This window comes from Platalea leucorodia, assembly GCF_965183815.1.
Source record: "Platalea leucorodia genome assembly, chromosome: 28".
In the NCBI taxonomy this organism is placed as follows: Eukaryota; Metazoa; Chordata; class Aves; order Pelecaniformes; family Threskiornithidae; genus Platalea; species Platalea leucorodia.
The window spans coordinates 735,310-757,458 of NC_138850.1; the positions used below are offsets into that span (position 1 = coordinate 735,310).

Here is a 22,149-nt window from a genome sequence, read left to right on the forward strand (position 1 = left end):
CCCCCAGCCCCCCCCCGCCCCCCCGCCCCCACTCACGGCGCGATGTCGGGCAGCACCATCCGGTCGCTCAGCACCGCCCCCAGCGGCACGCGCTGCCCCTCCCGCACGCGCGCCCCCCAGGGGGTTCTGGGGGGGGAGGGGCTGACGCGGGGCCCCGCCCACGGCGGGGGGCCACGGCCCGGCCCCGGCGCGCTCGGCCCAGCCCCATGGGGCCGCCCCACAGCCCCAGCCCCACGGGGTCACCCCATAACCCCAGCCCCACAGGGTCACCCCATAACCCCAGCCCCACGGGGCCGCCCCACAGCCCCATAGGGCACCCCATAACCCCAGCCCCACAGGGTCACCCCATAACCCCAGCCCCACAGCCCCATAGGGCACCCCATAACCCCAGCCCCACAGGGTCACCCCATAACCCCAGCCCCACGGGGCCGCCCCACAGCCCCATAGGGCATCCCCCCAGCCCCACAGCCCCAGCCCCGTGGGGCCGCCCCACAGCCCCAGCCCCATAGGGCACCCCATAACCCCAGCCCCACGGGGCCGCGCCCCAGCCCCACAGGGCCGCCCCACAGCCCCAGCCCCATAGGCATCCCCACAGCCCCAGCCCCATAGGATTGCCCCAGCCCCATAGGGCATCCCATCCCCATAGCCCAGCCCCATAGCCCAGCCCCATAGGACCCTCCCAGCCCCATAGCCGCACCCCATAGCCCAGCCCCATAGGGCCACCCCAGCCCCATAGGACCCTCCCAGCCCCACAGGGCCCCCCCAGCCCCATAGGGCCACCCCAGCCCCATAGGACCCTCCCAGCCCCATAGCCCAGCCCCATAGGACCCTCCCAGCCCCACAGGGCCCCCCCCAGCCCCATGGGGCACCCCAGCCCCACGGCCCCGCACCGTGATGGTGACCAGGACGGGTTCGGGGTTCGGCCGCAGCTCGGGGTCCAGGGAGAAGAGGCGGAAGCGCACTGGGGGGGCAGGGCCGCGCGTGGGGCACCGAGGGCCGGGGGGGCACTTGGGGGGCGGGGGGCTCGGGGGGGCAGGGCCAGGTATGGGGCGGGGGGCTCTATGGGGGGTGGGGGCACTTGGGGGGCAGGGGGGCTCGGGGGGGGCACATGGGGGCGGGGGGCTCTATGGGGGGCGGGGGGCTCTATGGGGGGTGGGGGCACATGGGGGGGCGGGGGGCTCTATGGGGGGCAGGGCAAGGTATGGGGTGGGGGGCTCTATGGGGGGTGGGGTGCAATATGGAGGGCAGGGCAATGTATGGGGCGGGGGGGCAGGGGGGGATGGAGGGGTGCGGGGGGGATGGGGGCGTTTGGGGGGGACTTGGGGTGAATTGAGGACATTGGGGGGATTCGGGGGGGGTTGGGGGGATTTTAGGGTGGATTTAGGGAATTTTGGGGGTGATTTGTTGGATTCGGGGTAATTCGGGGGGATTTGGGGGGATTTGGGGGGGATTTTGGGGTAATTTGGGGGGACTTGTCAGATTTGGGGTGATCCAGGGTAACTTTGGGGGTGATTTGGGGCAATTTGGGGGGATTTATTGGATTTGGGGGGGTGGGGGGGATTCGGGGCAACTTTGGGGGTGATGTGGGGTAATTTGGGGGGTCTTTGGGGTGATTTGTTGGATTTGGGGGTGATTTGGGGCGATTTGGCTGATTTGGGGTGATAACTTTGGGGCGATTTGGGGTGATTTGGGGGGGTTGGGGGGGATTTGGGGGGGTTGGGGGGATTCGGGGGAAGTGGGGGAGGGGGCCGCACCGGTCTGGCGGGGGGCGTAGAGGGGTTTGTCCGTCTGCAGCAGCAGCACCCCCCCGGGGCGCCCCCAGCCCCACGCGCAGCCGCCGGGGGGGCAGGGGGGGGGCTGTGGGCCTCCAGCAGCAGCGTCTGCCCCACGGCGGCCTCCAGCGCCCCACAGCGCTCGGCCTGCGCCGGGGGTCACCTGGGTGGCGGGGGTCAGGGGGGCGCGGGCCGGGGGGCCTGGAGCCCCCCGCCCCATGGCGGCGTCCCCGGGCCCCCCAACACCCCCTGGGGTGCCCCCCGCCCCATGGCGGCGTCCCCGGGCCCCCCAACAACCCCCCGTGCCCCCGCCCCATGGCAGCGTCCCCGGGCCCCCCAACACCCCCCCGGGGTGCCCCCGCCCCATGGCGGCGTCCCCGGGCCCCCCAACAACCCCCCGTGCCCCCGCCCCATGGCGGCGTCCCCGGGCCCCCCAGGACCCCCCCGGGGTGCCCCCGCCCCATGGCGGCGTCCCCGGGCCCCCCAGGACCCCCCCCGTGCCCCCAGGCCCCCCGCGCCCCCCTGCCCCCCAGGTCCCCACACCTCCATGGTCAGGATCTGGTTGAAGCCGTTGTGGGCCCCCAGGTCGAAGGGCAGCGGGGGGGCGCAGGGTCCTGCCCCACGGCCGCCCCCCCCGGGCCACACCGTCACCGTCCCCGCCACCGGCCCCACGGCTGCCACCAGCAGCCCCACGGGGGTCCCCAGGGCCACGAGCCGAGGGGCCACCAGCACCAGCCTGGGGGAGAGACGGCCTGACCCACGCCTGCCCCATAGATCCCTCCACCCCAGCACGTCCCAGACCCACAGGTACCCCCCGTACGCCCCGATACCCCCCAGCCCCACAGCTGCCCCAGAGCTCCCCCCGCCCCATAGAGCCCTCATAGCCCCCCCAGCCCCACAGCTGCCCCATAGCCCCCCCAGCCCCATAGGGGCTCCACAGTCGCACCCAGCCCCATAGCCCACCCCCCCCAGCCCCACAGCTGCCCCAGAGCCCCCTATAGCCCCCCCAGCCCCATAGGGGCTCCACAGTCACACCCAGCCCCATAGCCCACCCCCCCAGCCCTATAGCTGCCCTAGAGCCCCCCCCAGCCCTATAGCTGCTCCACAGTCACACCCAGCCCCATAGCGCTCCCCAGCCCCACAGCTGCCCCATAGGCCCCCCAGCCCCACAGCTGCCCCAGAGCCCCCCTGAGCCCCCCCAGCCCCATAGCCGCCCCCCAGCCCCCCAGCCCCCCAGCTGCCCCCAAGCCCCTACTCGGGGTCCTGGGGGCTGCCCCCCAGCACGGGCAGGAGGAGGAGGAAGCCGAGGAGGCCCAGCGCCCGCGGCGGCCCCATGGCAGCGCGGCTGTGGGGCAGCGGGGCCGCGGCGGGGGTGAGGGCGGCGGGGGTCAATCATTAACCCGGGCCCCTGCCCTCCCCCACCGGCCCCACGGACGTCGACCCCCGGGGGGGGACACGTGGCTGCGGGGAAATGGTGGTGGTGGGGGGGGCTATGGGGGGGGGGACTCGGAGATGTGGGGCCAAGGGGGGCCCATGGGGGCTGGAGGGGGTTGTGGGGCCCTGTGGGGGCTGTGGGGGGTTATGGGGCGCTGTGGGGGGTTATGGGGTGCTGTGGGGGGTCATGGGGCCCTGTGGGGGCTGTGGGGGCCCTGTGGGGGGCTGTGGGGGGTTATGGGGTGCTGTGGGGTCTGTGGGGGGTTATGGGGCGCTGGGGGGGGTTATGGGGTGCTGTGGGGGGTTATGGGGCGCTGTGGGGGCTGTGGGGGGTTATGGGGCCCTGTGGGGCCCTGTGGGGGGTTGTGGGGCGCTGTGGGGGGTTGTGGGGCCCTGTGGGGGGTCATGGGGGGCTGTGGGGGGCTGTGGGGCGCTGGGGGGCAGGAGCTGACCCACGGGGCTGAGGCTGGTCCCCCCAGACCCCGCGGGTGCCACGGGGCCCCCGCCCCCTCGGCGACCGCTGCCCTTCCCCGTGCTGGCCCTCGGGAGGTTCCTCGTGGCCCGTTTCCCCCCGGGTGGGCACCCGGCCCCCTGGGGTCCCAGCTGCTCCTCCCAGTTTGGTGCCATCGTCAAACTGGTGGTGGTCCCCCGTGGCCCCAGGCCCAGCCCATCCCCCGCTGTCCCTTCCCAGCCCGGACGCCTGGGCGCCTTTGGGGACGGACAGAGGGACGCGGGTGACACCGCTGCGCCGGAGACCCCGGGGGTCCCAAGTGGTCGTGTTTGTCCTTGGTCCCTCCGTGATGGGTGACAGAGGGGGCGGGGCACCAGGAGATGGGGCGGGGGGGGGGGGGGAGGGAGGGAGGGAGGGATGGAGGGAAGGGAGACGGAGGGATGGAGGAGGGATGGAGGGATGGAGGAGGGATGAAGGAGGGATGGAGGGATGGTGGGATGGAGGGAAGGGAGATGGAGGGATGGAGGAGGAAAGGGAGACAGAGGGATGGAGGAGGCGTGGTGGGATGGAGGAGGGATGGAGGAAAGGGAGATGGAGGGATGGAGGAGGCGTGGTGGGATGGAGGAGGGATGGAGGAGGGAAGGGAGATGGAGGGATGGAGGAGGCGTGGTGGGATGGAGTAGGGATGGTGGGATGGAGGGAAGGGAGACGGAGGGATGGAGGAGGGATGGAGGAAAGGGAGACGGAGGGATGGAGGAGGGATGGTGGGATGGAGGAGGGATGGTGGGATGGAGGGAAGGGAGATGGAGGGATGGAGGAGGGAAGGGAGACAGAGGGATGGAGGAGGCGTGGAGGGATGGAGGAGGGATGGAGGAGGGATGGAGGAGGGAAGGGAGACGGAGGGATGGAGGAGGGATGGAGGAAAGGGAGATGGAGGGATGGAGGAGGGATGGTGGGATGGAGGGATGGAGGAGGGATGGAGGGATGGAGGGATGGAGGAGGGATGGAGGAAAGGGAGATGGAGGGATGGAGGAGGGATGGAGGGATGGAGGGATGGAGGAGGGCCGGATGGCGGGATGGCGACACGGCTGGGGGGAGGGTTGGAGAGGGGGATGGATGAACAGCGGGAGGGCTTTGCGTTGGGGTCTCCACCGCGCCCGTCCTCCCCCAGACCCTCCCCCGCCGTCACGCCCTCCCCTCCCCCCCTTCCTCCCCCACCGTCGCCCCCTCCTCCCCTCCCCTCCCCCCCCGCTGGGTCCCCTTGGCCGTGGTCCCTCGGGAGCTGCCAGCGACGGCCGAGACCTCCAGGAGCCGGGGCAGGAGAGACCCCCCGGTGCCGCGGCGCAGCCCCCGCCCGGCGCAGGCGTAGAGGAGCGGGTTCATGGCGCTGCTGAGGAAGGCCAAGGCGGTGGCCGGTGGCCGGGTGGCCTTGGCGGCCGCCTTCAAAGTCCCGCTACCACCTTGTAGGACCGCCGCCACCTCCAACAAGCTGGCCAGGTGGTAAGGTCCCCAGGCGATGGCGAAGGCCACCACCACGGCGGCCACCAGCCGGAAGGTACGGCCGCGCCGGGCCAAGCGGGTCTGGCGTAACCGGCGGACCAGTAATCCGTAGCCTGTGGCTACGGCAGTCAACGGTAGGGCCCAACCCAAGATGGTCTCCAGAAGGTTGTGGATGACCAACCAAACCTCCGTGCTGTGCGCCCGCTGGCAGTGCCCGTTCTGCACCCGTCGGAAGACGATGGATGGGATGGCCAACACCAAAGCCACCGACCAAGTCACCGCCGCCGCACCGTGAGCCAACCGTCCAGCACGGTCACTCGCCGTCACCACCGCCGTCGCCGGCCTGGAGACCGCCAAGCACCGATGGAGACCCAGAAGAGCGATGAGGAAGACGCTGACGTACATGGCAGCGGCACAGAGGTAGTGACACCCGCGGCAGACGGCCAAGCCCATGTTCCATTGGCCGACGCTCAAGGCCCGGAGGTAGATGGGACCGGTGAGGAGGGTGACGACGTCGGCCAAGGCCAAGTGGAAGATGAGGAGGACGGGGACGCTGCGACGGCGGGTGACGGCGCAGCTCCAGAGGACGATGGCGTTGCCCGGCAGGCCCAGTGCCACCGCCACCGCCAGCAGGGTCAGCCCCACCGCCGCGCCGGGGACGGGGGCGGACGTGGCGTTGGAGAAGGCTGAGGCATTGGTGGGTGACAAGGACATGGTGGCCGCGGGTGGGGAGGGGCTGCGGGGAGAGGGGGACACAGAATCCTCCAGAGGAAACGCAGGTCTCCCTCCATCCCGCCATCCGTCTGTCCGTCCCTTGTCCGTCCCTTGAGGCCTCCATCTCCCCCTCCCTTCCGCCACCCCTCCATCTCCCCATCCGCCCCCTCCTTCATCCTGCCCTCCCTCCCCATCCCATCTCCCATCTCCCCCCTCCCCAGGAACCCTCCCTTCCTCCTTCTCCCACCTCCCCTCCTTCCTTCTCCCCACTCCCTGAGGTCTCCTCTTCCTTTAACCCTCTCAGCTCTTCCCCTCCATCTTGGCATCTCCCAGACCTCCCAGTTGCCCCCAAGATCTCCCACTGGGCCACCACACCACCCAGTGCCCCCATCAAACCTCCCCGTTGCCCCCCAGTTGTCAACACAGACCTCCCAGTTGCCTCCCAGAGCACCACCCCACCACCCATTTGCCCCCATCACACCTCCCAGTTTCCACCCCCAGACATCCTAGTTGTCCACCCGGATCTTCCAGTCGCCCCCCAGACCTCCCAGTCGCCCTCCAGACCTCCCAGTCGCCCCCCAGACCTCCCAGTCAGCCCCTCTGAGATCTTGCAGGTGCTCGCCCCCCAAGACCTCCCACCCCACCAGCCTTCCCTCCTGTACCTCGGGGACTCACATGTCCCTTCCCAAGAGCCCCTGGCCTGGCCGGTGGATCCTCGGCGTCCCCGTCACCTGTCGGTGGCCGTGACTGTTAGATGCCACTTCCCCTCCACCCAACGCCACGCAGGAAACGCTCACGCAAGAGGAAAGAGGCAAGAAAAACCACAGGGGAGGAAGGGGACGTCTGGTGGGGGAGGGGTGCCAGACCTTCCTTTGTCCCCCGGGTGGGGGGAGTGACAGGAGCGGTGGCATCGCCACCATGTAGTGAGACCCTCCAGGAGGTCCTGAGGGCGGTGGTTGCTCCGTGGCATGGCTGTGGCGGCGGTGAGAGCACGTTGGGATGCTGTGGAGGGGACAGGGAAGGTCGTCTTCTACGCGTGGTACGGCCGACGGAGCTGCTCTTCCTTCCCTCCACCCAACCGCCCAACATCTGAGTCCTGGCCCTCCACCCGTGACCTCCACCCCGACAGACACCCCCCCGTGACGGGGTCACCCCAAGTGAGAAGAAGGCCCAATGACAGTGGTGGCCCTCCATAACCCACCCCATTTCCCATCACGCCGTTGGCCAGACAAAGAGAGCTAAGACAGGAGATGTCCTGCAGCAGGATCCAGCCTTCCCCTTCCATGTCTCCCCCCAAATTCCCACAATGCCACTGAGCGGCCAACGCATCCCAAGACCGGAGATGGGCCGCGTCAGCCATTTTCACCCTCTGCTGCGGTTTTTTTTGCCCCTCCGGACTCTCGAGGTTGGGTCTCGGCAGATGGTCTCCAGGTGGGAGCTCGGTGCGATCCAACCCGAGGCTTTCGGCCACCTTGGCCAGAACTTTCCCAGGCCTCAGGAAGCCCACGTTGGTCTGAGGGAGAATAAAAACCGTATTTCCCTTTTCATGTCTTCTTTCTTTCCACCGGGACAGAGACAGGGCTCCAAATAAGGCACTTTTGGGTCATAAGCCAGATGTTTCCTGGGTTATTCTGAGATCAAGGACCATTTTTACCCATGAAGGTGCAGTAGAGGCACTTTGTTCGTCTTTGGCTTCCAGCGACGTGCTCCCGTCAAGGAGAACCTACGCCCAAGGCTTTCGGACAAAGCCAAGCTCTTGGAGGAGCCGACTCTGCCTTACCGTTTATCCCCAGCTTGGGCATCTCTTCTCGAGCAACCGCCACCAGCCGCCAAATATTTGGGGGCTTTCCGAGATCCAGAGGCGCTTTTCCACAACCACTGCGCTCCTCGGAATCGTCTGCGCCCTTCTGGCCGCCGTGACAAACGCCTGCTGGCGCGGCTGCCGTAGCAGGTGCGGAGGCCGCGGCGCCGACTTCCCCCACCGCCGAGCGGTTTGGTTTGCCTCCCATCACCTCCTTCAGCTGCAGAACGGTTTCCGATTCCTATGAAACCTTCCCAGACGTCCCTTTGGATAGTAATTGCGCTTCAGGGCGTCCCAAGGCTCCTGGAGCTTGCCAGAATCCATGACGTTGGCAGTGGCGTTGGCAGTGGCCGCGGCAGCGGCGTCCCTGGAGGCGCTGGCTGGACAAGCAGGCGTTATCCTCGCCGCACCCTCGCCGCGCTCTCCTCCTTCTTCCCTTCGCCCTCCCTCGACGCCCGTCGGGCGCCCCGGCTGATGGGTTGTGTGGTTTGCGGCGTGGACCCCAACGCACCCCATCGGTAGCGGGGAGGTGGCTTTGGGAGCCCCGGGCGCTCCTGGGAAAGGAGGGAGACGTTCAGCACGGTGCCCTCGTCCTGCCTCCTTCTGGACACTGGGATCACGGTGGCTCTCCCCAGCCTCAGCTGCCTGGGCCTCCTCCCCAACCCCTAGCAAGTCTTCGGGCGTTTCACAGAATCATGGAAGCGTCAAGGTTGGAAAAGACCCTTAAGATCCTCGAGTCCAACCGTTAACCCAGCGCTTGGGGCACACCAACCCCAGGCACCGCTGCAGGCGTGGGGAGGAGCGGCTGGGAGCTGCCCGGCGGGAAAGGGCCTGGGGGTGCTGGTCGACAGCCGCTGGACACGAGCCAGCAGGGTGCCCAGGTGGCCAAGAGGGCCAGTGGCATCCTGGCTTGTATCAGGAACGGTGTGGCCAGCAGGAGCAGGGCAGGGATGGTCCCCCTGTGCTGGGCACTGGTGAGGCCGCCCCTCGAATGCTGTGCTCAGCGCTGGGCCCCGCACCCCAAGGCGGCCATGGAGGGGCTGGAGCGTGGCCAGAGCAGGGCAGCGAGGCTGGGGCAGGGGCTGGAGCACAAGGCTGGGGAGGAGCGGCTGGGGGAGCTGGGGGGGGTCAGCCTGGAGAAGAGGAGGCTGAGGGGAGCCCTCATCGCTCTCTGCAACGGCCTGAAAGGAGGCTGGAGCCGGGGGGGGTCTGACGTGCGGGAACAGACTCCCCAGCCCGTGAGGCTGTAAAGTAGGTATGTTTATTCAGCGCTGGGCAGCACGGGGGGTCATCCCGCCAAAGTCGTGCGCGCCCACGTGGAGGCTTGTCCTGGATTTATACGACAAAGTGTTACATAGACATCAGGTTTCCCACTACGCCTAGACATATGCATGACCTGTCCCCGCTTTGTATTAAAATTCGCCCCCAGAGGTCGTTTCCATAAACCCCTCCCAGCTGCGCTTGCGCGGTGCCTCCTGGTGGGGGTCGCGGGGGGTCGTGGGGATGAAGGCTGATGACTCTTCTTCGTCACCGCTGGTAACCCCTTGCTCTTGCGCGGACTCCGTTGCTCCTTGACTCTTGTCCAAGCTGCAGGGTCGGTTTCAGCTGGTTTTCCAGACAAGTTGCTGTTCTGATCAGGACCTGTCCTTCGCTGAGAGATTGCAAGACTCCTTACTTCAATCCTTTTGTACAATAGTTAAACTTCTATAGTTACACTCTAAAGCCCCTTTTCAGCCCCCCCCTTTTCTATACAGTTAGTAAATTCTTTTACTATATCTTATTTTAATATAATGTTTCTTTATCTAACATTTTCTCAAGATATTTGTTAGGTTCAAGTTTTGGTCGAAGTTGGTTCTTTTTCCCTTCGCTGTAGGAATGCCCTGTGCTCTGGCAATGCCACCAAGCACACCGAACTATTACACACAGAGCCATGGACAGAATTACAACTATAATTGTCACAATAAACAATTGTTTTAACCATGCCAAGTTTGGTAAGCAAGATGTTAATTTTTCTATTCAGTCACTAAATCCCCAAGATGTGTTATCTTGGGCCACTTCATGCAAGAGTTTGTTTTTTTCCCAAATTTGAAATAAATCTTTTTCAATCCTCTTGTCTTGGTTAACACAGGTACAGCAGTGTTCACCAAGAACCGTACACAAACCTCCTTCTTTAGCAAAAAGCAAATCCAGCCCTAGCCTGTTTGGAAGTGTTCCTTTCCTTGCTGTACTTGCATGACTTTCGATGGAGATTTAGGTGCTTTCTTCACTCTGTTGTGATGTATTCAGGCGCTCTGCTCTTTGATTTTGATCGCGGTGAAGGAGGTAAGGAGCACCTGGAAAGGTCCTTCCCACTGTGGCTCCAAGGTTCTTTCTGCAAGAGACCTTCTATAGCCATAATCTCCAGGTTGGCTGTTATGTACACGTCCATCTAAACCTCTACTTCGAGTCCCGACCACATGTTTTTCAATTTTGTTGAGTTGTTTGCTTAATGCTACCATGTAAGAGGTTATCATCTCATCCCCAGCCTGTGCGGACATCCCTTTCTGTATTCCATAGGGTCGTCCATATAAGATTTCAAAAGGGCTCAGTTCTTCCGTTGCCCTTGGCCTAGTTCGTATGTGCAACAGAGCCAAAGGGAGAGACTGAGGCCAGGCCAAATGAGTCTCCTGTCCCAATTTCACAATCTGCTGTTTGATTAAGTGGTTCATTTTTTTCTACTTGGCTGCTCGACTGAGGGCGATATGGGGTGTGAAGCTGCCAATCTATACCCAAATGGCGGCTAATTTGTTGTATTACCTTGGAGATAAAATGTGGCCCTCTGTCAGAGGATACGGTTGCTGGAACCCCAAAACGTGGTCTTATCTCTTGCATTAATATTCTAGTTACCTCCCGAGCCTTGGCTGTCCTGGGAGGGAATGCTTCTGGCCAGCCTGAAAAGGTGTCAGTTAGTACCAATAAATATCGATACCCCCTTTTTTTGGGAGTTCTGTAAAATCAATCTGCCAGTGTTGCCCAGGCCATTGCCTTTCCCAATTTGGCCCACTTCTGGTCTGGGGGAATTTTTGGAATTAGTCTGGAGGCAAAGATCGCATTGTTGCGTCACCTGTTTCACAGTGGTATATAGGTTTCTAGCCACAATTTCTCTAATTAAATGTTCATATAGAGCCTCTGTTCCCCAATGCCTTTTCCTATGTTCTTCTCTTACCAGGTGCCATGTTAGACAAGAGGGAACGATTAGTTTCCCTTGGGGGGTGGAAGCCCACCCTTCTTTATTATATGACCCTTCTAGATCTGGGATAGGCTTTTGATCTTCCATGGTATATTCTGGCTTACCTTCTAAAGAAATTCGCCTGTCCGGGACCAGAGCCCCTTCTATTTTTGCCTTCGCTTTAGCTACCTGTTTTGCCTCTCTGTCCGCCAGCTCATTTCCTCTTTCCAATTCTGAGCTCACCTTCTGGTGTGCCTTAATATGCATAATCGCCACTTTTCTAGGGAGTTGGGCTGCCTCCAGCAGCTTTAAGATCTCCTCTGCATGCTTGATATTTTTGCCCTGAGAATTCAATAGTCCCCTCTCCCTCCAGATTGCTCCATGCGCGTGCACGACCCCAAAGGCGTATCTCGAGTCTGTATAGATATTCACAGCTTTGCCTTGGGCCAATTCTAAAGCACGGGTCAGAGCAATTATTTCTGCCTTCCGTGCAGAGGTATTCATGGGTAGAGGTCCTGACTCTATTACTTCTTGACTGGTGGTAATGGCGTATCCCGCATGTCTCTTACCACTTACGACATAGCTACTTCCATCCGTGAACCAGTTTTCCCCGTTTTCTATAGGACTGTCTCTCAAGTCCGGATGGCTTGCATATGTTGCTTCCATGGTCTCCAGACAGTCATGGTGCACTGGTTCTCCTGTGTTTCCACTGAGGAAAGAGGCTGGGTTGACAATGTTAGTAACTATGATCTCCACAGCATCTTGTTCTACCAGTATCGCCTGATATCTCAGGAATCTTTGTGCAGAAAGCCAGTGTCCACCCTTCGCTTCCAATACTGCTGATATTGTATGGGACACCAGTACAGTCATTTTCTGGCCCAGGGTGAATTTTCGGGCTTCTTGTATGTTTAGTACTACGGCCGCGACTGCTCGCAAGCATCCAGGCCAACCCTTTGCAGTTGCATCCAATTGTTTGGAAAAATAGGCAACTGCTCGTCGATGTGGGCCCAGATCTTGTGCCAATATTCCTAGGGCGATCCCCTGCTTCTCGTGGGAGAAAAGAAGAAACGGCTTACTCGCCTCTGGGAGTCCTAAGGCTGGGGCCGACATTAAGGCCTTTTTTAACAGTTCAAAGGCCTGTGTGGTGTCTCTGTTCCATTCAAGGTGTTTCTGTCCAGTGGTTGCTAGTGCGTAGAGTGGTTTAGCGAACAGTCCACAATTATAGATCCACAGTCGGCACCACCCAGTCATTCCCAGAAAGGTCCGTAATTCTTTCACTGTTTGCGGTCTCTGAGTTTGGCATATTGCCTCGTTGCGGGCTTGTCCCAAAGTCCTTTGTCCAGCACTGACTTCATAGCCCAGATAAATCACCTGGCGCTGTATGACTTGTGCCTTCTTCTTAGATACCCGGTACCCTTGGAGCCCCAAGAAATTTAGTAGACTCACCGTCCAGGCCATACAATCGTCCTCTGTTTTAGTGGCAATCAGGAGATCGTCCGCATATTGTAACAGTTTTCCTTCCTCCGACGGGGCTTCCCAGGATTCCAAGTCTTTTGCAAGTTGACTGCCAAAAATAGCAGGGCTGTTCTTAAATCCTTGTGGCAACACCGTCCAAGTGAGCTGAGTCTTACGTCCACTTTTAGGATTTTCCCATTCAAATGCAAATATTTTCTGGCTGGCTTCATGGAGAGGGAGGCAAAAGAAGGCATCCTTCAGGTCTAGAACAGTAAACCAGGTTAGTTGGTGTCAATACAGTCAACAACGTATATGGATTTGCCACTACCGGCTAAAGGTCTTCAGTTACCTTATCTATAGCTTGTAAATCCTGAACCACCCGGTATGATCCGTCAGGTTTACGGACAGGCAATAGAGGGGTGTTAAAATCAGAGTTACATTCTTTTAATAATCCTAATTGTAAAAATTTTTCTATCAGTGGCTGGATTCCTTAATTCTTACCGGTTGTCGGCCTTCTTTAAGTTCAACTTCAACAGGTGAAGCATTCTTCGCCCTTCCGGGTACAGCGGTGGCCCATACTCCGGGATAGACCTGGTTTAGAATCTCTTCGTTAATTTTTCCTTCTGCGGGAAGACTAGTTAAGGATAGACTCAGTATTTGGATGTACTGTTGGCCTTTTACCTCCAGAGTAATTTCTCCCTTTTCAAATGTGATTTTTGCACCCAATTGTTCCAACAAATCTCTTCCCAACAGTGCCTTTGGGGAATTGGGCATATACAAAAATTTGTGGATGCCCCATTGTTTTCCTAATTTATATCTCAGAGGCTTACAAAAATACGCCTTTTCACTTCAGCCAGTTGCTCCTTTTACCATGATATAATCATCCTCCAGGGGCATCAAGGCTTGATTCAAGACCGAGTACGTCGCCCCTGTGTCAGCCAGAAATTCTGCCTCTTGTTGTTGTCCCTTCCCTAGCTTCATTATAACCAGTGGATCCGCTAGGGTGGATTCCCCAGGTCCCCGACAATTTTCCTTCATATGGGCCACTGTTCTTCCTGTCTGGTGAGTTCGTCCCTGCTCCTTGTTCCTCGGACATTCCCTTTTCCAATGACCAAATTTCTTACACAACGCACATTGATCCCTGTCTAATCGGGGTGCTTCTCGCTTAGGCCTCCTTCCTTCCTCTTCCCTAACAACCGCCACCGTTCTTTTCCGTTCTTGTCTGTATCTTTCCTCTCTATTACTAAACACTCTCCATGCTTCATCCAGTAACACTTCCAAGTTTCTGCTTTCTGCGGGGCGCAATTTCTGGAGTTTGCGCCTAATATCCCCTGTGGACTGGCCCCAAACCAGGGAAACTAGTTGTTGTATCCCTACCTCTGACCCAGGATCCAGCGGTGTGCTGCGGCGCATCACATCTCTCAGTCGATCCAGGAATTCGGATGGGGACTCGGAAGGGCCTTGTTTAATTGCATATAATGCTGACCAGCTTATGGTTTTGGGGATGGCCCTCTCCATCCCCTTCGAAATCCACTCCTGATGCACCTGCAATCTTTCCATATGCACAGTTTTATTCGCATCCCACTTTGGACCTCGGAGAGGGAAATACTCCTTTACATCCCCTCCTGTAGTCTTATAATGATCCTCAGCCAAATTTCCTGCCGTTTTTAAAATCAATTGCTTCTCTGTCTCGGTCATGAATTCCAATAATAATTGTATATCACTCCAGTCGGGGTTGTGTTGTTTTATAATAAACTGAAAATGCTTAGTTACACTTACCGGATCATTCCTGTAATCCTTTGCAACCCTTTTCCGTGCTTCTAGGTCGGTTGGTGGAAAAAGGTACCTTTATTAGCATCGTCCCGCCGTCAGGCCCTACCGCCTCTCGAAGAGGTGCTTGTAAAGCTCTTAAAGTAGATTTTTTTCTGGTACGGGAGGATACAGGACTACCCGAGGGAGTGGAGGTCCCGTCCGAGTCCACATTCTGTTCCTGTGATCGAGGGAGAGGCTTCAGCAAAGCAGTTAGATCTTGTTCTGGTGCTTGATGGGCTTTATTCACTCTCGTGCGCCTTTGTCCAATACTGCACGCCGAGCAACACCGTCTCAGTTTACCTTTAAGTTCTTTGTTATTTTCCCGCTCAAGGGCGAGTACCATAGGGTCCTGTGGCGGCACTATTCCACAGTCCCTTTGCCACTCCGGATGGTTTCGGAGGGTGAAAAACATATCTGCATACGATACTTCATCCCACTTTCCTTCTCTCCTTAAAAACAACATGAATTGTAGGAGGGTATTACAATCAATTGACCCATTAAGTGCCCACTTAGCCCCATGTTCCAATTTGTAGATCGGCCACCATTGGTTGCAATATTTAACGAGAGTTTTCTTGCTCTCTGTACCCCCGGTTCCAGCAATGTCCTTCCAGTGAGCCAATATACAACCCAGGGGACTCGTCTTTAAAACGCCGCCCTGAGCGTTACCCATTTCTCTCACTTTTTCTACCTGTCTTTTATATTACTTCTTGTTAACCCCAGTGCTTTGTTTCAGCTTCCACACAAATCTTTTCTTGCAGATCTCTGTAGTTTTCTCCCAGTCTCCCTCCCACACGTCCCAAATTTCCAGGAATAGGTGTTTCTTTCCACACACAAGCTTCACTATTTCAGAATTTTGATGGGCTCTTTCCCAATCATAAAACCGTGGGGGTCTGGGGAAGGCACTTGAGGCACTCTGCCCTCCGCCTGCTCGATAAACAATACCACCTTTTCCCACAAGATTTACATTTTAGCAGTACCCAGGTCGGATGCCAGTTGCCATGCAGTCTAGTGGTGAGTCCACACGCAAAGCAAGGAATTACCCGTTTGCCCGCCGATGTGGGGATTTGAGAAAGCGTCCGGAATAGGCTGTTCCCAATCCAGAGCCACTTTCTGTCCCGCGGGCGTTAAATATGCCCCCTTCAAGTAAAAGCGTTCACTTCCCCATCTTATCCCATTTTCTCCCTCGTTTAAATATTCCCAGGGTTCAAGCCCAAACCCCCGAAGGAGCGACTTCTCTTCGTTCTGCCACTTTGATGATTAGCCAGTTCCCCGATACTTAGGAGAATGGCTAAGCACCACGGCAGCCCAATTTTACACACCAAAAGATTTACAAATTTTTGGCTAAGCACCACAGCAGCCCAATTTACACTCCAAAAGTTACAAATGTTATAAACATTCCAGGCGCTTTGTCCGTCTCTGGCCGTGCTCCTCTGGCCGTGCTCCTCGTGGAGTCACGGAACCACAAATCAGGACTCCCCCTCACTTCACAGCGATGCTGTGTCTCAAACACACACACACACGAATTTTCAACATACACTACATGCACTACATACAATCCATACAATCCATACATGTAGTATATGCGATACCCGGGTAAATGAAACAGATAATTATCGCTCCAGCTGATATCCCTTCAGCAGCTGCAAAGATTTAAATACTTTTGGGAGAGGTCCGCTTACCCTTCTCCTGCTTCTTATACAGTCATTAGCAGGTCCGTCCTGGCTCCCGACACCGGCATGCAGCGGTGACCTCAGATTTGCTCGATCTACCCCCAGGATCGCTAGCGGCCGCTCTATCGGCCAGGGTACCCTCCTCCCCTACGGGGACTGTGCTGCATGCCAGACGTCTCTGCGCGGTTTACCAGCAGCCCCGGCCAAGCGTACGACTTACTGGCCCTTCTTGTCAAACATACCGTTTGATCCGCGGCTTCAGGAGGTTGTTGTCTGCTCCCGCGGGGAGCGGCTGGCAGCGGAGGCTCCTCCGAGGAAGATGCTCGGGGCGCGCCCAGGAGCGTCCGCTCCGCAGTCGGTCCCGCGGTCGAGCAGAGACTCTGCTGCCTGGCTCGCCGAACGGACGTGCGGGAACAGACTCCCCAGCCCGTGAGGCTGTAAAGTAGGTATGTTTATTCAGCGCTGGGCAGCACGGGGGGTCATCCCGCCAAAGTCGTGCGCGCCCACGTGGAGGCTTGTCCTGGATTTATACGACAAAGTGTTACATAGACATCAGGTTTCCCACTACGCCTAGACATATGCATGACCTGTCCCCGCTTTGTATTAAAATTCGCCCCCAGAGGTCGTTTCCATAAACCCCTCCCAGCTGCGCTTGCGCGGTGCCTCCTGGTGGGGGTCGCGGGGGGTCGTGGGGATGAAGGCTGATGACTCTTCTTCGTCACCGCTGGTAACCCCTTGCTCTTGCGCGGACTCCGTTGCTCCTTGACTCTTGTCCAAGCTGCAGGGTCGGTTTCAGCTGGTTTTCCAGACAAGTTGCTGTTCTGATCAGGACCTGTCCTTCGCTGAGAGATTGCAAGACTCCTTACTTCAATCCTTTTGTACAATAGTTAAACTTTTATAGTTACACTCTAAAGCCCCTTTTCACTAGTAGCTGGCACAGTGCTGTGGTTTGGATTTAGGGTGAGGATAATGTTGGTAACACACTGATGGTTTAGTTGTTGCTCAGCAGTGCTCACACCAGTCAAGGCCTTTCCAGCTTCCCGTGCTCTGCCCGGTGCACAAGGAGCTGGGAGGGGGCACAGCCAGGACAGCTGACCCCGACTGGCCCCAGGGCTGTTCCATACCGCGTGACGTCATGCCCAGTATAGAAACTGGGGGGAGCTGGCTGGGGGAGCCTCAATCGCTGCTCGGGAACGGGCTGGGCATCAGTCAGCGGGTGGTGAGCAATTGCATCGTCTGTCACTTCCTTTGTATATTAGTGTTGTGTTGTATTATTATTATTATTATTGTTGTTGTTGTTATTATTATTACTACAACTACTATTCTATTCCATTTTACTTCAATTATTAAACTGTTCTTATCTCAACCCACGAGTTCCCTGACTTTCACCCTTCCAATTCTCTCCCCCATCCCCCTGGGGTGGGGGCCGTGAGCGAGCGGCTGCGTGGTGCTCAGTTGCCGGCTGGGGTTAAACCACGCCAGTCCTTTTTGGCGCCCAACGTGGGGCTCAAAGGCTTCCAGGTCACGACAGATCTAACTGGAATGTGCTAGATCGAACTTATAGCTGTTAGTGCTGTTTGGCTAGTAATCGGCAGGCTTCTGTGCTTGCCCCGGGGCTTGCTTGCCTTACTGTATCTTAGAGTCTGGTGCTCGTTAGCGGCTGCTTTTGCTTTTGCTGCCTGCTGTGCTGCTGAACTGCTGATCATCCCACTCTGCCGTGCCTGGGAACATGTTGATAACCGCAACGGCCACGTGCCTGGGCTGGCAGACGGCCAGGGCATCGCTGCTGTTTCTGTGCCGCTGCCCTGGACAGGCTGGAGCTCCAGTGTGACCTCGAGTCGAAGGGACTGTCACCTGTGGATGAGGCCACGCGGGAGCAGGACACCCCGAAGCGTCTGTGGCCGTGGATAAGCCCACGCCAGAGCAGGTATGTCTGAAGCGTCTGTGGCCATGGTTACGTCTGTGCCGCAGCAGGCATACCTCTTGGAGGGATTGTGGCCCAAGGAGGAGTCCACGCTGGAGAAGGTACACCTCGGAGCATCTGTGGCTGTGGACAAGCCCGTGCTGCAGCAGGTACCCCTTGAAGCATCAGTGGCTGTGCATGAGGTCATGCTGGAGCCCCTCAAAGCGTGTGGCCTTGGGTAAGGCCATGGTGGAGCAAGTTTACTTCTGAAGAGACTGTGGCTGCGGGCAAGGCCCCGCTGGAGCAGGTCTGTCTCTGAAGGCATTGTGGCCCGTGGAGAAGGCCACGCTGGAACAGGTGCACCTCTAAGTGACCGTGGCTGTGGAGAAGTCCATGCCGCAGCAGGTACGCCCCTGGAGAGACTGTGGCTCACAGACACGGCTCCATTGGAGCAGGTAAACCCCTAAGGGACTGCAGGCTGTGGAGAAGTCCAAGCCGGAGCAGGGGCAAGGGGAGGAGTCCATTGCAGTGTTAAACCCAATGGTCTGGTCCAAAGGGGCCAGGGGTGGAGACTGGAATGGAAATACCTTTGAATTGTTGTGACCCGGGATCTGAGTTGCGTGTTGTAGGAATTACCATAGCAGGAACCGCCTGAACCCCTGGAGGAGAAGCCTTACAAGAAGCAGTGCAAGCGCAGCAGTGACCCGACCTGAGGGGGCTTTGGTGCCCAATAACTCCACGCAACACACCACCTCTCCTGTCCTGAGCCACCAGCATCACGGATGGCGCCCAAAGTCACGGACTAAATGAACTCAGGGGACATTGGGTGGACATTTGGGGATGTTTATGGACATTTTACAGACATTTCACAGGGGTGCTCCATAGACTAAGGCGGGGGGGGGTGGTGGTTAATCAGGATGTATTGGATAATGTGGGACCTGAGCATGACGTAAATGGTATGGAATAAGGGGTGGGCACTGTCCTGGTTTCAGCTGGGAGAGAGTTAATGTTCTTCCTAGTAGCTGGTAGAGTGCTGTGGTTTGGATTTAGGATGAGAACAATGTTGAAAACACCCCGATGGTTTGGTTCTTGCTGAGCAGAGTTTACGCCAGTCAAGGACTTCTCAGCTTCCCGTGCTCTGCCCGGGGCACAAGAAGCTGGGAGGGGGCGCAGCCAGGACAGCTGGCCCCCAACTGGCCAAAGGGCTGTTCCATACTGTATGACATCACGCTCAGTATATAAGCTGGAGGAAGAAGAAGGAGGGGGGGACGTTTGGAGCGATGGCGTTTGTCTTCCCAAGTCACCATTAGGCGGGATGGAGCCCTGCTTTCCTGGGGACGGCTGAGCACCTGCCCGCCGATGGGAAGGGGTGAATCAATTCCTTGCTTTGCTTTGCTTGTGCGCGTGGCTTTTGCTTTCCCTATTATCTCAACCCCTGAGTTTTCTCACTTTTACTCTTCCGATTCTCTCCCCCATCCCACCGGGGGGGGAGTGAGCGAGCGGCTGCGTGGTGCTCAGTTGCTGGCGGGGGTTAAACCACGACAATTCCCCATCCCTGAAGTGTCCAAGGCCAGGCTGGATGGGGCTTTGAGCAACCTGGTTGAGTGGAAGGTGTCTCTGCCCATGGCAGGGGGTTGGAACCAGGCGATCGTCAAGGTCCCTTCCAACCCCAACCATTCCAGGATTCTATCAAAATCAAGCACAATTCCTTCGCAGGGGATCCAGCTGGGTCCTGGGGGCCTGGGGAGCCGCCCGGCCCGGCTGCAGGGTCTTGAGCGCTCGCCCTCCGGTTGTCACTGCCGCCATGGGAAGTGCGTGGGACCATCACGTTCCTAGTCCTGCTGGCCACGCTATTCCTGATACAAGCCAGGATGCTCTTGGCCTCCTTGGCACACTGCTGTGGCTGCGAGGTTCGACCCCACGAGGACATACGTCCACTGGACCGGGACCGGTAGGAGGAGACGGATCCTCAGCCCATCTACTGCGCTGGGGGAATTGCTCGATGGCAACCGCAGCAGAAATCTTCCTGGATGGGCCCTTTTTAGCCACTCTACTTCCCCACATTTTTGTATGGGGGCTTCCAGGACCGAGGCAGGCGCACCGTCCCACTTCCTCGCGTCCTCCCCATGGTCACGCAGAGAGAACCCCACCAGGTGGCACGCGGGGTGTGCCCAGGGTCCCCGTCGGCTTGAGCAGGCTCCTGGTAGCCGAGATGCTGGCCTGTAGGCGCAAGGAGGGAGATTCTCCATCTTCTCTTCCAGCGGCCAGACCTTGGGGAACAGTCGGTCTGCAGCTGAGACAAAGACCCGCGGTGGGAAGGGGGAACAGAGCTTCTCCTCCCATCGCTGGAGCTGGCAGACCAGGCCGTGGACTGTTGGCACCTCCATGTCTGCCCAAGCCCAAAACCGAGTCGCTGGCGCACGTCCGTGTGCTCCGTACAAACATCCGCCATACAGACCGCATGCACCGGATGCCATCCCGATCCTTGGGGGGCCGATTCTTGTCCGGGTCACTGTAGAGCACCACGAACGCCCTCACGTACCAGACACCTTCCTCTCTGGCAGCCCACTTACCTCGCCGGGTTACAGGATCTTCCTGTAAGGAGAGGAGGCTTTGCCTTCCCGCCCAGCAAGAGCCACCTCCAGAGGCGGCGGGTGGCTGCCCCTCTTCCCATCCATCAATGCCACAGTCCCTAGCAATGGATCCCAGCTCCTGCCCTTCCCTACCTTCTAGTTCCAGCCTCTTAAGCCCCGCTCTCCCAGCACGGGAGCAACCCAATCTCCTCACCTGCCTGATGCACCGGCTTCAAGGAGCAGCAGCTGCCCGAGCATTCACACACCATGCAGGGAGTCGCACGCGCACCACCCGAGACTTTAACTGCTCGCACCGGAGTCCCTTCGCAGCGCGCAGCACCACTGTTTCACTCCTCGCTCACACCAACGCACACACCCCGACACGCGCACACACACACTCACCCTCGGGCGCCTTCTCTCCCCGCAGGCTCGACCCCAGGTCTCCCCGAAGCACAGTCTCCGACACGACGTACGCCAGGGGAATTTATTGAGTGGTACAGCGGTGAAGCGCAGCTCGAGCTGGGTGCCTCCAGGGAGGGACCCCGAACAAAGCAAGCCCTGGGCAACTGTACCCTTCCAGTCAAGTTCCCCTCCTCTCATGCGACGCTTCGGCCCAACACCAATATTTGGGTCTGGGCTCTTCTTCTTCCTCATTGCATCCTGTCCCCATCTCCAGGCAGGACGTTCCTTTTCTCATCTTCATCAGCTGCAGCTTCTGCCGATGCTTTCGGCTCCCGTTTCTTCCCGGTTTGCACCCGTTCCAGGGCCTTCCTTCACGTAGCTAAGGAAGAGTGCCACGTACGGTCAGCGTGTCTAGGTGAAAGTTCACAGCTTGCGGTCTAAGGCTTCAGCAGGTCTTGGGATTCTTAGCTGAGCTAAAAAGTGACCTCCCCAGCAAGCAAGAGTCCCTCTTTAGAGATTTCAGGCTCTGGACCTCTGGAACCTCTCTCGTCCCCGTGCCAGCAGTGGCAGAGATACCAGTCGACTCCAGAGGGGCGACCAGTCCAACCAAGAGAAGTGGCAGCAGGTCCCTCCCCCAGGCCGTATGCGTGGGGGGGAAGAAGACACTTCATAGACCGTGGGGGATGGGCCGAGGCAAGGCCTTCCTGCCTTCGCGGGACTCCCTCCCTCCCCCTCGCTCCAGCTACTGTCCTGTCCTGCGTCGCTCTGCGTCCTGGTTTCAGCAACCATTGAGCACCAAGGCTGTTGGAGACATGTCCTTGCTTTGCACTAGCAGTTCTCTACAAGCGGTTCGGCGGTGACCCCTGCAGGGACGGGAGGAAGAGACGGTGTCACCCAGGGCCACCTCCCTGTCCCCAACTCTCTGCTCTGGGGGTCTTGGTGACCCCCTCCCACAGCCTGATGTGGCTACGGCTGTGGGTCCCACCGGGGAGCACGGAGAGCTGGGGCCACCCCGTCCATCCCCCCGGTCCCAGGCCGTACCTGCGGCTGAGCCACCAGACCCCCCGTCCGTGCCTGCGAGAGAGAAATAGCCATGAGCTGCCAGCCCCGCGCTCCCTACGGGCACAGTGCACGGGCCAGGAGCCGGCCTGGGAGCCACGGCCGCGCTGCAGCCACTGGGAGGGGAGGATGGTGCCGCAGGCACCGGAGGGGACACACAACCTCTTCCATACCAAAAATCAGAGCCACGAGACCGCCCCGGCACTGGGCAGCGGATGGAGCCGGGCCTGCTCCCAGTACTCACTTGCTGCCACGCCGTAGCCCTGCTTCCCTTTCCCCGATTTGCACTTCCAGAAGGCGAATCCAGCAACGACAGCAATGACAGCCAGGATGGCAACAGCCACCGCCACCTCGACGGTGAGCAGGTTGGACTCCGGCTCTGGGGGAGAGCAGGG

The 22,149-nt window shown here is 59.2% G+C and overlaps 3 protein-coding genes and 1 pseudogene across 22 annotated transcripts in view; all 4 read right to left on the reverse strand.

Moving 5' to 3' along the window:
* Positions 1–32: 32 nt before the first annotated feature.
* On the reverse strand, positions 33–3,107 carry LOC309601070 (complement C4-B-like; annotated as a pseudogene). Its single transcript has 5 exons — positions 3,028–3,107; positions 2,316–2,508; positions 1,755–1,935; positions 891–961; positions 33–126 (listed from the first exon to the last, which is right to left on the reverse strand). The product of its transcript is annotated as a complement C4-B-like (transcript).
* Positions 3,108–4,812: 1,705 nt separating this feature from the next.
* LOC309601105 (leukotriene B4 receptor 1-like) lies at positions 4,813–6,612 on the reverse strand. 2 transcript variants are annotated; one of them, XM_082333981.1, is made up of 2 exons: positions 6,534–6,612; positions 4,813–5,893 (listed from the first exon to the last, which is right to left on the reverse strand). In XM_082333981.1, exon 2 carries the CDS (start codon positions 5,869–5,871, stop codon positions 4,843–4,845), a length of 1,029 nt encoding a protein of 342 aa, XP_082190107.1. In that variant the 5' UTR covers positions 5,872–5,893; positions 6,534–6,612; the 3' UTR covers positions 4,813–4,842. The 2 variants fall into 2 exon arrangements, with proteins under 2 accessions (XP_082190107.1, XP_082190108.1); XM_082333982.1 differs by having other exon boundaries at positions 6,547–6,607.
* Positions 6,613–8,892: 2,280 nt separating this feature from the next.
* Positions 8,893–20,947, reverse strand: LOC309601095 (uncharacterized protein; the record flags this gene model as incomplete). 16 transcript variants are annotated; one of them, XR_014230535.1, is made up of 5 exons in its annotated part: positions 8,893–10,043; positions 10,469–12,598; positions 12,837–14,596; positions 16,060–18,292; positions 20,696–20,755. XR_014230535.1 is itself a non-coding variant. In XM_082333957.1 (5 exons), one exon carries the CDS (start codon positions 12,336–12,338, stop codon positions 10,614–10,616), a length of 1,725 nt encoding a protein of 574 aa, XP_082190083.1. In that variant the 3' UTR covers positions 8,893–10,613. The 16 variants fall into 16 exon arrangements, 15 of the variants coding, with proteins under 15 accessions (XP_082190083.1, XP_082190086.1, XP_082190085.1 ...); XM_082333957.1 differs by having other exon boundaries at positions 8,893–12,598; positions 12,837–13,887; positions 14,115–14,596; XM_082333960.1 differs by having other exon boundaries at positions 8,893–12,598; positions 12,837–12,926; positions 13,713–14,596.
* Positions 20,764–22,149, reverse strand: part of LOC309601098 (class I histocompatibility antigen, F10 alpha chain-like) — a 34,446-nt gene continuing 33,060 nt past the window's right edge. For 2 of the 3 annotated variants that reach the window (XM_082333969.1, XM_082333972.1), the window contains 3 exons: positions 21,999–22,133; positions 21,737–21,769; positions 20,764–21,558 (listed from right to left, as the gene is read on the reverse strand). In XM_082333969.1, the coding sequence (XP_082190095.1) occupies positions 21,524–21,558; positions 21,737–21,769; positions 21,999–22,133 (203 nt within the window). In that variant the 3' untranslated portion in view covers positions 20,764–21,523. Of the gene's footprint in view, positions 21,559–21,736; positions 21,770–21,927; positions 22,134–22,149 lie in introns of all 3 variants that reach the window. The other variant, XM_082333970.1, reaches the window with a different exon arrangement.

Coding starts and splice junctions, on each gene's coding strand:
- LOC309601105 (XM_082333981.1), bottom strand. CDS start 5,871: ATGTCCTTGTCACCCACCAATGCCTCAGCCTTCTCCAACGCCACGTCC.